Below are 17,894 nucleotides of genomic sequence, written 5' to 3' on the forward strand. Positions count from 1 at the left end.
GTGATCAATTTTACCCATTTTTTCAGATGAGTCCTCAATTGAAGTTGAGGTACATTCAGTAACATTAAATCTGAATGCAATACCCTTGTTGCTGAGCCCTAATCAGAGTTTCATCAGGATAGCCAATAGATGGTCCTCGAGGGTCAGAGAGCCACGCACAACCTCAACACTGTCTTTAACTGTTTGGAGCAACCACTCAAAAATGACACTGGTCAGACTTGTGAAAAACAGAACCCGTGCTGCTTTGCATTTGATAGCGCTAAAGGAAAACTGTGTGTTCCTGAGTGTTGCATTTAGTTGTTCATTCTCGGCTTTGAGTTTGTTGATGTCCAAACGCAGGTTATCACATTCGGTAGAAAGTTGGCTGTACTTCTGTTTGAGGTCATCATGGAGAGCCTTCGGGACCGTGGCTTCTGAAAAAGAGATTAGCTACAAAGATAAATAGAAATTTCACAGTCCTATTTTTCATATCTGGGAAACGGCTATACTCTGGGTGATCATTCAGAGTGTGCCAAACAGAATCATGGCCAAATACTTTTTCACAACAAATATATAAACAGGACAACCTGATTAATCCTGGTAGTGCATGTCCTACTGTACAATAGTTAAGATGTTAGAAGTTCTTACCCGTGCAAGGACCAGCACCAGGCTCCATTCCGCAATCATTTGGGGAGAGGGAAGCGCGTGTGGATTCCGATGCAGCCTCATAAACAACTTCTGTGGACTTATGTCTATTGTCTGGCTGTCTGGGGGGGGGGTTATCCCTTCTACTTTTTCTCTCATATCTAATACACACAGAAGAGAGCAAGTAGTTAGTACAAAAACAGTTAATTTACTCAGCTGACCACAGGTTTATCACATCCTCAATTCAAGTCAGTGGAAATCACATAGCACGCCTCAAAGGGCTTCATGAGATAATAAATACATAACAGAAACTACCTGGCCTAACAGATAATCCTTACAAAAATATAGCTACATTAAATTACTCACCATTTCTTCATTTCGACTACTTCGAGTTATGCTAGTTCGAGTCACGGTGGGTGATCACAGTGAACAACAAATCACAAGGAAGTGACCATATTTACCTTTCATGTTTTGCATCACCTTTGCTGGACTGGGTTGAGTAGACGACAGACGGGGCAAAGTCAGGACTGTCGAAGTCCTCAGATGCCTCTTCTGTACAAATAAAGTGTGACTAACAGTAACTTACAGTAACGTTAACACACCAAAACAGGTCATTGGCCTACCATTACTACGTTAACAGTTACTAACAACACAACTTTAGCAAAATTGAACCAAGGTACACTAGCTTCTAAGCTAGTTCAACTCAAACTTGAACATAATTACTCTATTGCTTGCAAACATTGTTAGTTATATATGCACATGACTCAATAATTACATTATTTAACGTTTGTTGTTCTAAGTTAAAACAAGCGATTTAACGTTATGTCTGATTAGCCTGTTAGCTGAGGCCTAACGTTAACTTACCTGTTATGATGTGATCACTGTAAATGTAGGCATTTTTAATTAGTTCCTCGCTCCAATCGCCTCTTCTGGTTGCTTGCAACCAAAGACGTCTCCGGTTAGTCTTAAAAGGGGTGTGAGTTGATGGAATTCGGTAAAACTTGAGCGTTTTGTTTGTCAAAATGATTCTGGCAACCGACTGCACAACACAACACGATGATGCCGGCCGCTTCCTTGCTGCAGCCGACATGCGCAGTAGAACCTGCGTGACGTTAGAGTGACGTAGACTGATAATTCCCCCCTAGGTTCTCTCACTCACTGCCAGAAATGCTAAACACACAGAGAAAAGCTGAAGAAGGAACTCAAGACATTTGGGTGGGAGTATTTAATCTTAGAAATGTATTCAGCATTGAGGGGGAGAAATATAAGCCATTGTTTGTGTTCTTAAAAGAAATTGGCATAATGAAGAGGATCTAGCGCTATAATTATTTATTATTATTAGGGTTTTTTTTCTCTCTCTCTTGCCTTTCATCCTTTAATATTCTGGCTCACACTCCAGCATAGTAGGTGGCAGTAATGCACCTTAAACGCTAGTTGCCACCCGCCATTAAATACAAAAAGGAGGAGGAGGAGGAGGGGGGGTTCTCTCACTATAATCCAATACGCCCATTTCACGCCGTGGCCATCTTGGATTAAAAAAAACCAAGTGGTGGTAACTTAGCCACGCCCCCTTCTTAATCAATGGGAAATCAGTGCAGCCGGGGCCAGCAGCAGTAAACATGGTTTGGACTACCAACCTCGAGCACCTACCGTCATTTACCACAATATGAAAACTAAGCTGGATCTTTTCTTTTTCGAGTACTTTCTGCCTCTCCTGTGCCAGTGAGGAGAGACACACACAGGGCTGTATTCAACGAAGCTGTTTAATCACAATAAAATAAAAAATAAGATACATTTCATTTTTATACTGTACATTCAATATTTATACATTAGATTGTCCCACCTACAATATTTTCATTCTTTGTCCTTTAACTTTAACAAAACTGTTGGTTCATTTTAAACTAAAATATGTTCGGTCAACTGTCATTTTGTTGTAGCAAAAAACTGGAACTCGCTAAAAAAATGGGACTGTACTGAAATGAAGTTAAATATGTTTCAATCTATCTAAGGTTTGTGTGCACTATTTTCTTGTCAGCTGAATTTAACAAAGGTTTAAAACATGGGTCCCTGAAAATGTGTTAGGAGAGCACACACAGTCCACAGTTGGGTGACTGTTCCACTTAGTGGAAGGGGTATGACTCCATCAAAAATGTGGTAATCCTTTACGCGTCTTATTGACCGTTCGACGTGTATTCTCAAGCCAGCAGTACTCTGTGTGTCTGTGAGCTCATCACAGCTAAACTGTCCACTTGGGCCTAAAAATGCAGGGATGACAAGTTTTACATCTATTTCATCGAGCAGGTCTTTGATAAGGAAGCCCTTATCGGCCATGACCTCATTACCTGACTCTAAGAGGTCCAGAACACCTGACCTCTTAGTTATCTCCTTATCAGAAATGCATCCTGTGTATAGATTACTTACCAGGCTAACTGACCCTGAGGGAGTGATCCCAATTAGGGATTTCAGTGTAGTGTTACTTTTATGATGGGAGTATATCATGGTGTTCAAAACCTTCAAACTAGCTCTCTCGATGTGGATCTCTGTGCAGTCTAGTATCACTCTTGCGTTTGGGTTGAATTCCCTGAATACTGGTGGCATTAGCTCATCTACTGCTGCTCTACTAGGCCATATTGGGAGGGTCCCTAACATAAAGAGCAAATAGTTGGCCCACGTCGTACAGTTCCTGCTGACTGTGGCCGGCGACACATTGAATCGTACAGATAAATCCAGAGCAAAAAAGCCCTGCCTCACACGGCACAAGAACAGGAAAAACTGATCAATCAGCGATAAATGCTCTGCATGGAAGCCAGACACAGAAATGTGTTCTAGGTTATGGCTGTTCCTTTGCATTTGAGTCCATCGCACCATGGACTCTGCAGTAGGCTGTAAAGCTAGGAAGAGTGCTTTGAGGGTGCGGTAATCCTTAAAACCAGTGTAAAACCTGATCAGATTGGGTGCACACTGGAAGCGTTCTAGACCGAAACGCTCACTTTTCAGCTTTTTATTTTTGTCCTCCAGGAGAGCGACACGTTTCTTCACTGCGTCAAGCTGGTCTTCCACAGAAAGGGGCTTCACGTCGTAGTCATGATCAGGTAGAGTCACCCAAACCTCACTAGACACATGAGGATATGTCATACATGTGGGAAGCAATATAAATCCACACATTTTCCTGTTATCAAGATGATGTGTCAAAACAGAGCTATCCACTATTGAAAGATTAGTGAATATATATATACATATTATACAATGCAGTAATCTACATGTTTGAAAAATTGTATTGTACTGACAGTAACAACTCACCTATCTCCCTCATGTTCCTCTTCATGTTCCTCTTCATCTTCTTCCGCTATTAAGTCACCAATGTGACTACAAACGGGAGCAAACATTTTTCAACGTCAAACTTCTGTCTCCCTTGTAATGTTGTAGTCACAGTGAAACTGGTCACCCCAATATTATTTAACTGGCTGTACATGGTGCAACCTCTGCAGCTCAATGCATACAGTAGGCCTACATGTACATAATGTCTGTTGCAATAATAGCAGGAGGAGTAAACATTTAGCCATATGGCATCTTAATGTGGAATTTAGTTGTAAACATGAGTGCACAACTGTAAACGTTACTCACTCATCTGCTGACTCAGGTGTCACCTCCCCAGCAGGTTGACCACCACGAACAGGAACCCTAAAAATACAAGCTATTAATGGCAGGTATTATGTTTCATTTCATCAACATCCTAAAATCATTTTCATGACAACATCCAGCTAACGTTATTATAGCTCTGCATGACCTACCGTGATGTCTGTCTGCTAGTAAAGTTAGTAAACTTAGCTACCTCCTCGGCGTAGGTTGATTTGACCATGGGAAAATGGTCGGTAGAGTTCCGGGTTTCAGTTTTGTCAGCCCAACAAACGTCTTGCGAAAACAGTCCACGGTGAAGTGCTATGAGCACACCCTGGTGTTGTCTGTGATCTATAATGACAAATTATATCTGACGTTACTGTCAGCAACATGTTAACTGTCATGGTCGTAGCTAGCTAACAACGTTGCTAGGGCGCTAGCTAGCTAGCTATCCAGCCAGCTAGCTAGGTAAAGGTGAAGGTATTGGTAGTTACCTGAAAATGTGGCCCTGTATCCCTCTTCATTTTCACCACCCATGCCTTACGGGTGTGCAGGCGTTTGGGGAAGCGGTGAAACGTCAAGGATTTATCTCTTTCCCTTCTTTGATAGGAGTTGCAGGATGGTACACAGCAGTACGACATGTTGCTTCCAGCAGCGTTTTCAACGAAGTAAGAAGGGGGCGTGGCTAAATTCCCACCGCTTGTTTTTTTTAAAAAAAAATCCAAGATGGCCGAGGCGTGAAATGGGCGTATTTACATTAATCTTAGTTTGGGTTCCCTAAACATACAAATTCCCATGAAATTAATAACCTTTAGATGAATAATCAAACAAGACAAAGTTGCAACTCGAAATGTTTAGTTATTGCAACAACAACAAAAACCAACACAACAAAACAAAACAAAATAAATAGTGCACTTTCACTATATCAAGCTCAATACGGTTCAAATACAAAATTAAAGTAGGGACCTTTTTCAGTATTCCAAACCAAGCACATTAAACATTAACTAAACTAAAGCCGGCATCTATCAAACTAATGAAGAGGTCCTCAACAACCCACCCTCGCTGCAGGTCTGGTTTCACGTGTCCCACCGATGTTACCGTCCCTCTTGCGAGCTAAACGGACAACCGTACTCACTCAGGTCAGGAGAAGGGCAGTTCCGCAATGGTCAGGAGGTGGCGCTGCGCACGAATGGCCCAGCAGGCGCGGTGGGGACGAGACAAAGGCCTGCTGCTGGTGACTTGTTCCAGCGTGAGAACCCCACGTAGCCGGAGGAAGGGGGAGCAAACCCTGGCGGCGGCTCCACCCGCTCTCTGGTGTGTCTGATCCCGTACGAGTCTTCTTTTAACAGCTGCGTATGTTCACGGAACTAGCAAACAAGGCTACTATAGCAGCTGCTAGCTTAGCTACCTAGCTGGCTAACGAGTCACGGCGAACTGGAGAAGGACGCAGCAACATCTAACCGACGTCCACTTCACATCCACCGGTATCACACTTACAGCTTACGCCTTCGAATATTGTGCGATTAAACTTGTAAATTATAAAACTGACGTTTGCTACGTTTTCCAACTATCTCCTCTTCACCGGCCTTGAATCTCTCGTCTCCCCGCTTCTCTTCTTCTTCTGCTCCTTCTTCTTCTTCTTTTATAAATGCTATGTAGAGGAATTGAGGCCGCTTATGCAACAAACAGCTGTCAAAGCTGGAAAGGTCCTTTCCCGAGGAGCTTTATTGACAGCTGGCTGCTTATGGCATGATACAGGCTTGTACTGTCTCATAAAGAATTTGCTTGACCCACTGAGTTATTTTTCTCTTTATTTGTTGAGCACTTTCCCAGCCGTTGAGTGTTTGTTTTAACAGTTGTATTTATTTTATGGCGAATGTGAAAATAGTGACAAAGGTAACTTTTCAGTCTCCTATATTGAACTCATGCAGACAGGAACTTGACAGAAACACGAAACAATACATGGGGGTCATCTACCTGAACAACAATGTTGATCATGGTTTCAGTACCAACGTTACACAACATAACAGAACGATAACTACAGTTATACTACACTAAATAGGAATCACATAAACACATAAAACCACATAAAACACTTGCAAAACATTTAATAACATAACTGACCATCTGAACGCAGTACCTGATGGGTGAAACAGGAGGGCACAATTCTAATGGGGTAGCCTCTTCGCTACATTACCCCCCTTCAGCGTGTCGCCTGTCCTCAGCCGACAACAAAGTCCCTATAGCGAAGGGGAAGGCACGGGTCCCTGTTCCCCACTGTCCGTCCGGTTGGTAGGGCCTGTGGGTGTAGGAGGGACCGTCCCGGGTTGGCTAAGCTGATCTGCAGGTTCTTCAGCCAAGGGGCGGTAAGGTGCCAAACGGTCCCGGTGCAGAACTACCACCCGCCCCCGGACACACATTTTCACCCGGTACACAACACCCGAAAGCTGCTCCAACACCTCACAGGGCCCCACCCACTGGCTGGCGAGCTTGGGGGAGACTCCTCTCTTCCGAGTTGGGTTGAAGACCCACACCTTCGCTCCTGGGGTAAAGGAGCGGCCCTGTCAACGAGTGTCATACGCCCGCTTTTGTTTGCCGAGCAAAATCGTGTGCCTTGGCCAGACGTTGTTGGAGGTCCCGCAGGTACTCGAAGCCAGATATCTTGGGAAGGTCAGTGCCAGGGGGCGTGCCAAAGGCTAAGTCCACAGGGGTCCGCAGTTCTCTCCCGAACATGAGCGCGGCCGGTGAACACCCAGTACTTTCTTGTATTACCGACCGGTACGGCCACAGGACCAGGGGGAGATGACAGTCCCAGTCTCGCTGGTGCCGTGAGGTGACAATCGCAAGTTGTGTTGTGAGCGTACGATTGAACCTCTCCACCAGTCTGTCGCTCTGGAGGTGGAGGGTCGTTGTCCTGGTCTTCTTCACCCCCATGCGTTGACACACCTCAGCGAACACCTGTGCCTCGAAGTTCCGCCCCTGACCGACAGAACATCTCACACACCAGCCACTCGGCTGTAGTGGCAGCGCTCTGGTCTGGGACCGCATACGCCTCAGGCCATTTGGTAAAGTAGTCCATGGCCATAAGGACGTAGCGGTTTCCATTGTCTGTGGTGGGAAATGGGCCAAGAAGGTCAACACCGACCCGCTCCATGGGGCCCCCCACCTGGTATTATTGTAGAGGGGCATGAGAGCGTCTGGTTGGTCCTTTCTTGGTGGTGCAGGCATCACAACAGTGCACAAAAAGTTCAGTGTCGTACCTGCATCCGGCCCAGTAGAACCGTTAGCGCAGTTTGTTCAGCGTCTTGGCCACCCCATAGTGACCCGCCCCCACCGAGCCGTGGGCCACCCGTAGCACTCGTTGACGCTAGTCCTTGGGCACCAGTAACTGCCACACACTTCTTCCCCGGCCCGGCGCTTGCCAGACCCGGTACTACAGTCCAAGGTGGCCCACTGGGAAAAGTAGGCCTTGGTCTCCACTGACATGGCAGAGACAGCTTGCCAGTGGGGGCGTGCCTTGGTGTCGACCCACTATCCTGCGCTGCTTGCCACTCCTGGTTGTCAATTGCCATCAGCCACGCCTCCTCTGGCTCAACCTGCCACATGGTGGACACTTGGAGGATTGCTTTGTCTTGCTCCTCTTGGCACTCACAGTGTCTGCAGTCCTTGCAGGGATGACGGGAGAGGGCAACTGCATTGCTGTGCAGGTGCCCGGCTCGGTGCTGGGTCTCGAAAACGTAGCTCTGCAGCTCCTCAATCCACCTAGCCACGTGGCCTTTGGGCTCCTTAAAGCTGAGCAGCCAGATCAGGGCCGCATGATCCGTCTGCAGGAGAAAGGCCTGGCCACAGAGATAGGGGCGAAAATGATCGAACACCGCGACTACCGCCAGGAGCTCGCATCGTGTAACGCAGTAATTGCGTTCGGGGCAGCTCAAGGCACGACTGTAGTAGGCCACCACTCTCTCTCTCCCAGCAAACCTCCTTAGACAAGACGGCCCCCAGCCCCACATCTCTGGCGTCTGTGTCCACAATGAAGCGGCACTTAGAATCAGGAAGGGACAGGATGGGTGCAGTGATCAAGGCGGTGTGGAGCCGCGCAAAGGCGGCTGCACAGTTGTCGATCCAGTTGAACTCCCGTCCCTTCTCGGTGAGACGTTGTAGGGGACTGACAATGGAGGCAAAGTTGCGGACAAAACGTCGGAAGTAGGAGACGAGCCTCGTGAAGCTGCGCACCTCGCTGACGTTTCGCGGAACTGGCCATTTCTCCTCCACCTTAGTAGGATCAGGGGCCACGCCCTCTGTCCCCACCACATGCCCCAAAAACTTGGTCTCACGTCAAAGGAGGTTGCATTTCTTGGGGTGCAGGCGCAGACCCGCCCCCTGAATGGCTTGGAAGACCTGACGGATGTTCTCTAGGGCCAGCTCGAAGTCAGCGGCATGAACCAGAAGGTCATCAAGGTAAACCACGCACCGGTTGTGGGGGATGTTAGCCAGCACCCTCTCCATTAGTCTCTCGAACGTGGCGGGGGCATTGCAGAGACCAAAGGGCATCACGCGAAACTGCCAGAGTCCCTGGCCGATGGTGAAGGCTGTCTTGGGTCTGGCTTCTGGTGCCAGCTCCACCTGCCAGTAACCGCTCCGTAGGTCAAGTGAGCTGAACCACTGCGACCCTGCGATGTGGTCCAGAGCGTCGTCAATGCAGTGCAAGGGGTAGGAGTCCTTACAAGTTGCATTATTCAGTTGACGAAAGTCCAGACAGAACCTCCAGGTGTCATCCTTCTTTTTGGCCAGGATGGCAGGGGCGGCCCAAGGGCGGTTGGATGGCTCTATCATCCCGGCCGCAGCCATCTCTAGACTCATCCTCTCTGCAGCTTCACGCTTGGCAAGCGCTAACCAGTAGGGTCGCAGTCTAATGGGCAGAGTTGTGCCAGTGTCAATTGTTTGCTGCACCAGGTTGGTCTGGATGCACTCCTCCTCGTGTGCAGCGAAAATCTCAGTGAACTGTTGGAGCAGGTCTCTCAGCTGTTGGCTCTGCTGAGGGTCCAGCCCTTCACTGCTCCGCTGATACAGATCCTGGATGGTGGCAACAGTGTCCGATGAGGGTGTCTGAGGAATGGTAGCCTCAATAGGGGTTGTCGTCATTGCTGGTGGGCCGGGCAGTGTCGTCATCACCTTGGGTGGCAGTGGTGGTGACAGTGGGGGTGGGGGTGGGGGGGGCGGCGGCGTGGTGACAGGTGGAGTTGGCTGGATGTGGATACATCCCACCTTCCCTGGCCCTCCGGCGCCGTCCAGAGAGGTCTCTGTGCCGAGGTGAATGGCATTACTCGACACATTGACCAGAGCCCCCCAGCGAGTCAGCAAGTCCAGCCCGATGATGCAGGGTCTTGTATTTCAGCCAACCAAAACTCGTGGTTGGCTGCGGCTTTCCCTGCCTGCACCTGCAGTGCTCTCTTCCCCAGCATGCTGGTTAGTTCCCCAGTCACAGTTCTGATTTTACAGGTGGTGGGCCTCCACTCTGTCTCTGGCAGCACCCCTGGATGCACAATGGAGATGGTGGACCCTTTGTCCACAATGGCCCAGTAGTGGTGTCCATCAATGGAGCAGCAAAGATAGAGACCGTGTGCGTGGCCCACTCTGCCGATCTGGGAAGAGTTCTCAATGGGGGATATGGTCGGTTGGCTGGGTGGCATTCTCACTGCGGTTACACCCCACTCTAGTTTTCCGACTGGGGAGCGCTTCCAATGGAGGGAACCGTCGCAGCCGGGAGGCAATGCCTGTATCTCCCACTCCACATCCCCAAGCTGGCCACCGAAGTCACTGCCATATATACAGTGCTGCTTGAAAGTTTGTGAACCCTCCAGACATGGTCACTGTTTTTGTAAAAAACATTAAAATAAGCTTATTACACATACATCCAAATCCCAATTTGTAAAGCACACCTTCCAAATAATGGACACACACACACAAAGAGATATATTTTCATTATTTAATTCAACAAAGGTAGTTTATTTCACAAAAACTGAAAATTTAACATGTGCAAAAGTATGTGAACCCTTGTATTAGTAGCTTGTGGCTCCTCCTTTTGCAGCCATTACTTCAACCAAACGTCTTCTGTAACCACTAACCAGTCTCTTGTATCTGCTTATGGGGCTTTTTGCCCACTCCTCCTTGCAGAACTCAGCCAGTTGAGAGAGGTTGGAGGGACATCTGGTATGTACCAACTTCTTCAGGTCTCACCACAACATTTCAATTGGAGTAAGATCCGGACTTTGACTGGGCCTATACAGAGTACGAATCCTCTTTCTCTGAAGCCGTTCCTTTGTAGTTTTGCTGGAATGCTTTGGGTCATTGTCTTGTTGCATAATCCATTTTCGTCCCAGCTTCAACTCCCTGACTGATGGCAGGAGATTCTGGTCAAGAATTTGTTGATATGCCGGAGAATTCATGGTTCCTTGGATAATATGGAGTCGTCCAGGTCCAGAAGCAGAAAAGCAGCCCCAGACCTTCACATTTCCACCACCATGCTTCACTGTTGGGAGGAGGTTCTTTTCTTCATATGCAGTGTTGGCTTTTCTCCAAACATGTTGGTTTTGATTGTGACCAAATAATTCTATTTTGGACTCGTCTGTCCAGAGAATGGACTTCCAGAAGGTCTCTGGTTTGTCCAAGTGCTCTCTGGCAAAGTTGAAATGGGCAGCTTTGTTCTTTTTTGAGAGCAGAGGCTTCCTTCTAGCAACCCTCCCATGAATGTCATGGCTATTCAATTTCCGTCTGATTGTAGATGCATGCACATTTGTCCCAGATGCTACCAGAGAGGTGTGCAACTCTCTAGAGGTGATGTGTGGGTTGGCCTTTACCTGATTTATTATTTTTCTGGTGCTTCTGGGTGATATTTTTGATGGGCGTCCACTTCTAGGCAGAGTTGCTGTCATGTTGAAGGCCCTACATTTGTAAATTATTTGTCTTACAGTAGATGGATGGAGCTGGAATCTTTTGGAGATGGTCTTATATCCCTCCCCAGACTGATGGGCTGTCACTACCTTCTTCTTCATGTCCTCGGATATCTCCTTTGCTCTCGGCATTGTTGATTTGTATGGGACCACAGTGGTTTGGTTGGTTTCCTCTGTCTTTTAATTAGTGCAGGCCAAACCCTTTCCCAAGGATGTCTCATTTCATTGGCCTGCTTAAATGATTAATTAAGCACCCAAATGTGTTTCACCTCAGTCTGTTACCTGCTTGACTTAACCAGTGCAGCTGGGGGTTCACTTACTTTTGCACATACACTAATTCCATGTTTCATGTAGTTTTTGGGCTACTTAAACAAGTCCCACTAAACAAGTACATGCAACTGATAAACATATATCTGACATTTCATACATAAAAACTGGTGATGATAGAATAAGAAAATCATGGTAAAACAACAGAAACATCTAAACTGCTCAAGGGGATCACATACTTTCAAGCAGCACTGTATATATCAACACAGATACAGGAGAAAAGGTTTTAATACATTGCAGTACAGCCCTGTTTCGTTCGTCGCACACTCGCCAGCTGCTGATGAGTGTGCGACGCACGAAACAGGGCTGTACTGCAATGTATTAAACCTTTTCTCCTGTATTTGTGTTGATATTCCGCTCCTCATTGTGTGTGTGTGTGTGTGTGTGTGTGTGTGTGTGTGTGTGTGTGTGTGTGTCACGTTGGGTAGCATGGTCGCCTCACAGCAATAAGGTCCTGGGTTCGAGCCCTGGCATAGTCCAACCCTGGGGGGTCGTCCTCTGTGTGGAGTTTGCATGTTCTCCCCGTGTCTGTGTGGGTTTCCTCCCAGAGTCCAAAGACATGTAGGCCAGGTGAATCCAAATTGTCCCTAGGTATGAAATGAATGTGTGTGTGTGTGTGTGTGTGTGTGTGTGTGTGTGTGTGTGTGTGTGTGTGTGTGTGTGTGTGTGTGTGTGTGTGTGTGTCACGTCCCTCGGTCCGATGAGGGTGCAACAATTAGTGTACTGGGTAACATTGAGGTGAAGGTGCAACACATGAGACATAAACGTTTATATATAATAAAATATAAATATTTATTAGCACCATGACAGGACAAGGGAACCGAACGGTTGCCAAAACAATACACTACTAACAAAAGTAACCCCCCCCGACAGTGCTGAAAAGCACCAAGCCTAAAGACAAAAAGTGGCAGCCGCTGCTAACCTAGTGTGTCTAACAGAGGTAAGCTACGTGATGGGGGGTTTGCTCATGGGCATCTTACCTTGACCCCCTTGCCCAAAAGAACTAAACAAATTAAAGGCTAAACACAACTCAAAATACTCAAGATTTAAACAATGCAAAACTTAAATGAAAACGGGCCAGACATTACAAACACAAAGTAGCTACAGAGACAAAGACATAAACACAAAGTAGCTACAACACACAAAAGAAAATCACACAAACTAAACCAGCTGGCCGGGGACCTGAAGACACGTGGGGGGGGGGGGGGGTTTACATGGGACACTGGACAGCTGATGGAACTGGACGATTTGTTGCCCGGTTGGTGAGGTGAGGAGGAGCACCTGGAGGATACCTGGATGTAGAGTCAGAGGGAGGGTTAGATACAGGAGGCAACACAACACACAACTATACGGACACGGACACACCCGTGGCCGTAACAGTCGGCCCTGTGTGATGGCCTGGCGGCCTGTCCAGGGTGTCTCCCCGTCTGCCGCCCAATGACTGCTGGGATAGACTCCAGCATCCCCGTGACCCTGAGAGCAGGATAAACGGTTTGGATAATGGATGGATGGATGGAAGATATAAAACAACCCAGATATACACTAATATAAACATTTTATTAGGAATGTTTGCTGTTTGGAGATCAGTAAACCTTAGACAGGTAGCACATCTCTTCATCATGCCTATATCTCTTGATAATCACACCTTGGTGCTTCTTCTTGAACTGTGTAGTGTTTGTACGTTGTTTGAGTTCCATGCTCACACTGCTCCACAACTTTACCCCACAGATAGAAATGCCCATGCTCTTCAAAGCTGTACAAACAATAATGTCTTGAAGTTTAATTTCCCTCTCAAATTATATTCCCCTTCTCTATCTGGGAATATTTGTTGTACATTGCTCGGTAGTAGATTGTTTCTTACTTTGAACATTATTTGTGTTGTGTTAAATTCTACTAAATCCCTGAACTTCAAGGCACTTGACTTTAAAAATAGCTTGTTGGTGTGTTCATGATATCCTACATTATTAACTATCCTTATGGCTCTTTTTTGTAGTGTACATAATGGTTGTGGACAGCTCGGTCGCCTCACAGCAAGAAGGTTCTGGGTTCGAGCCCCGGGGTAGTCCAACCTTAGGGGTCGTCCCGGGTCGTCCTCTGTGAAGTTTGCATGTTCTCCCCGTGTCTGCGTGAGTTTCCTCTGGGGGCTCTGGTTTCCTCCCACAGTCCAAAGACATGTAGGTCAGGTGGATCAGCCGTACTACATTGTCCCTAGGTGTGTGTGTGTGTGTGTGTGTGTGTGTGTGTGTGTGTGTGTGTGTGTGTGTGTGTGTGTGTGTGTGTGTGTGTGTGTGTGTGTTTGTGTGTTTGTTGGCCCTGTGTGATGGCCTGGCGGCCTGTCCAGGGTGTCTCCCTGCCTGCCACCCAATGACTGCTGGGTTAGGCTCCAGCACCCCTATGACCCTGAGAGCAGGTCGGTGTTTATCTTATAATTTCCAAACAACATAACCTTTGTTTTGTCCAGATTTAAAGGATAATTTATTTTTGTAAATCACAGTTTTAATTTTTCCATTTCTGTTGTGGTCACCTCCAAAAGCTGCTGTAAATTCTCACCAGCACAAAATATATTGCTGTCATCGGCAAATAAAACAAATTTCAATATTTTTGATATGTTGCATATATAATTTAAGTGGAGAATGAACAGTTTTGGACCTAAAACCGACCCCTGGGGTACACCACAAGCAATATCCATGCATGACAATTCATGTTCACCTATCAAACTGCTGCCTGTTACTTAAATATCTTCTTAGCCAATTCTGTACCACCCCTCTGATACCATACCTTTCCAATTTGTCTGTTAATCTATTATGATCATCCTTGTCAAAAGCTTTTTTTTTATCTGTAAATATTCCCTCTGCAAACTTTTTTTAATCTATGCAATTAGTTATTCCTTCAATTAATTCAATGAGTGCCAGAGATGTCGATCTGTTTGGTCAAAACCCGTACTGTCTACTGGTCAACATATTGTGCTTCTCAATGAATTGAGGTTGAATGTGAGGTTTCCAGCAGATGTTGTGGTCTAGTATCACACCTAGGAGTTTATTTTCATATACTCTTTCTAGTTAGAGATTGTCTATCACTGCTTTTACTTTGGTGTTTATTTTATAATTCTGAAACAACATAAATACATAATGTAGAGCAAAATATAAAGTTTCTTATAGTCCTAATATGGCACCCATTTATTTGGACAAGAAAAAGATGTAAATCTGGATAAGATTAGTAAATATTTAGATATTTCTCCATAAATAGATTTATGTAGATACTCTCAATAGAATGCTATTTTCATTCCACTTTTTAACTTTTACATTTATTCAAAGGGTGTTTTTGTGTTTCATCAGGAAACAGTGGTTGAAGTTTTTAGTGAGTTGAGGTTGTGTCATCTGGTGGATCATCGCTTAACTGTTCAGGAACAGAGAGGGTTTTTGTACAGGTCTACCAGTGGTTTGTGTTACTGTGTGTCTCTGGCACAATAATACACAGCTGAGTCTTCAGGCTGCATATTCTGTCCTGTTAGAGTCACTGTCTTACTGGAAGCTGCTAAAGAGATACTGAACTTGTTTTTTAGTGACTCTTTGTAGTATGTGTATGAAGATCTTTTCATTCCAATCCACTCCAGTCCTTTTCCTGCAGGCTGTCTGATCCAGGCTGTCCAGTAGCTATCAACAGAATAAGAGACCTGACAGGTGATGGTCAGTGGTTGTCCTGGCTGGACAGTCAGAGACGCTGGTTGATTCAACTGCTGACTGTTCACACCTGTAGAAGAGAGAGAAAAAGTTGAAAACTCAACTTTGTACCTCAGTGCAGAAAGGATAAACAGAAGAAGCTTTGTGGTCCTGAATGTTTCTCCCTCAAAGAGACTCACAGGATCCAGCTGCCAGCAGCAGCAGCAGCAGAGCTACAGACAACATGGTTTGTGTTGAAGTTGAACTGCTGGGAGCTGCTCTTCTTCTGGTCCAACTAAGAGCCTGGTATGAACTTCTTATAGTGGACTAACAAGGAAGTATACTTTGCATAGAATAGGACACCTACATACTAAAGTGTTCCAGGAATAGTCACTAGTCTTATGTAAATATGAATAGAGCTTGATTGCTGGTTTTCTAATAATCTTCCCTGAACACACACAGCAAAACATCACATTTCTTTCTCAAGAGATTTGAATAACAACTTGGTGACCTGACACAAATACAGAAGTGGACATGTTCTTTGTGCCAGTCTTAGATTTCAGTGAAAGACTGGATTGCTGGATCATTTTAATTCCAGCTTGAGAAAGTGAATGTGAAGGATTACTTTGTATGTGGAGTACATTTGGGCTGTTTTGATGTGTCCGTCTTGCACAATAAAACACCTGCTTCACTCAAATAACTGACAGGTGGATGTCCTGAGCAGCAAAGCAGAGGAACTACAAGGTGTTTTGTACTGTATATACCAACTAGTAAAATGCTCCACACAAATACATAACTCATGTGTACTTAGTATTGTTACATAAATGATAAGATCAGGTTTTGCTGATCAACTAGACTTTTTTTTCTAGTGTACTTCTCTTCTCCAGCAAATATTCATATTCACCCAAATTACTGTTGACAGCAGGTGTTTCCTTCACAGTAAATACTATGTGTTAAGTTCCCTTTGCTAACATTACTGACTGACATCTTACTTCCTCAAAAAGTTGTCTTAGTGTCATGTGGGACATATTCCTCCCCACTACTGTCTGAGTGTACAGCAACAAAAAGACACAACACCCCATGCTATTTACAGTAACTTGAGACATTACCCATCTTTAATGCTCAGTATTGTCGCGGGACTGGGTTTAGATGTTCTTATATTAAGTAGTTGGAGGCTGGGAATTATGGTGCGACAACACAGTCTCTGGCGTTAATTAGCCGGGCTAGGCTACGGGTTTAGCAACCCACCTTGCACTGCTCCTGCAGTCTGCAGACGATGACGGACGCTGGCTAGCCTGGCTGGGATGGTCTCACTCTGCAGACACTCGCACTGTCACTGGCTGCACACTCTGATCTCTCTCTGGGGGCTGGTAATCACTCTTACTGGTTCTATTATGGTCGTCGCTGGTTAGTCACTGTCTAGCGTCAGCTCAGTCGAGGTGTAGGAGTCAGGAATGTTACGTCTGATCGCTAACACGTTATGCTAAGCTAACACTGTGTGACAGTCTGTAAACCACTATAACAACTAACTCACGCTGTGCTGTGCAATGGATAACAATAGGCAGCACGCACGCATTCCTAAGTCTCTTCTCATTGGCTAACAGGGTCTCGCGTTACTTTAGTCAGACTGTCTGTCTGTCAGGGAGCTGTCCCGCAACACTACCCCCCCTTTAGATTGTTGAGTCCCTTCAACATAAAGATAAAATAACTCTGGGAACTAGAGTCGGAATTACACCCGGGACAAAACACCCGGCACACAACTAGGCCCGGAACTAAGGGCGTCAAAATAAACTGGTTGGGTGGTCACTATTAAAGTAGGACTCCTGTGACTAGCCTAGTAACCCCCTAAGTCAACTAGTCACGTCCGTCAAGATCAGTCTCGAACAGAGTCCCGGAGCCAGGCAGGCGGCCGGACTGGTCTGCCCCGTCTAGTGGTGGGGAGGGGCAGGGGCTCAGCAACGTCTGCTTCGGCTCCCTCTGGGTCAGGGGCGGAAGACTGCCCGCCTGGAACACGGGCTGCGGCCTCTCGGCGTCGAGTAGTGGTCGGCTCCCCTGGAGAACTGCTGGTAGCCAAGGGCGGAGACAAGGAGGGAGACACCTGGGCGCTCGTGGGGCTTTCATGGGGCTTTCGTGGGGCTTTCGTGGGGCTTTCATGGGGCTTGAGCTTGAGCCCGCTGGCTTGGACCCGCTCGAGGACGATGGCCAGGTTCTTCAACCCATCTTCAACACTGCGGCCAATGACGATGACGTCATCTAGGTACACGAGGAGGCTCTTCCACTGCAACCCGCGCAGGACAACCTCCATGGCCCTCTGGAAGGTGCCTGGCGCGTTGCAGAGTCCGAAAGGCATTCGGGCGTACTCGTACAGGCCATAGCGAGTAATGAAGGCCGTCTTGCATCGGTCAGCAGGATGGACTCCAATTTGCCAGTATCCACTCTGCATGTCTAACGTGGAGAACACGGTTGCGCCTTCCAGGGTGTCCAGACACTCTTCAATCCTTGGAAGCGGGTACGCGTCCTTCAGCGTCAGTTCATTGAGTCTTCGGTAGTCGATACACCATCGAACGCCTCCATCTTTCTTCCTCACCCGGACCACAGGTGAAGCCCACTCAGACGTCGATGGCGTTATCACTCCAGCCTTCAGCATTTCCTGGAGGTGCTGTTCCTCCTCTTGCTGGAACCCCAGCGGTGTGCGGCGGGTTGCCTGGCGTACTGG

At 46.7% G+C, this 17,894-nt stretch overlaps 1 protein-coding gene across 1 annotated transcript in view; it reads right to left on the reverse strand.

Annotated features, from left to right (window-relative positions):
* The window catches only part of LOC130113070 (uncharacterized), a 69,761-nt gene extending 54,337 nt beyond the window's left edge, over nt 1-15,424 (reverse strand). Inside the window, exons 1-2 of the mRNA XM_056280581.1 lie at nt 15,379-15,424; nt 14,969-15,269 (exon numbers count right to left, since the gene is read on the reverse strand). Coding sequence (XP_056136556.1) covers nt 14,969-15,269; nt 15,379-15,424 — 347 coding nt within the window. The remainder of the gene's footprint in view (nt 1-14,968; nt 15,270-15,378) is intronic.
* Between the last annotated feature and the right edge of the window lie 2,470 nt (nt 15,425-17,894).

Source organism: Lampris incognitus, chromosome 5 (genome assembly GCF_029633865.1).
Source record: "Lampris incognitus isolate fLamInc1 chromosome 5, fLamInc1.hap2, whole genome shotgun sequence".
Taxonomy (NCBI): Eukaryota; Metazoa; Chordata; class Actinopteri; order Lampriformes; family Lampridae; genus Lampris; species Lampris incognitus.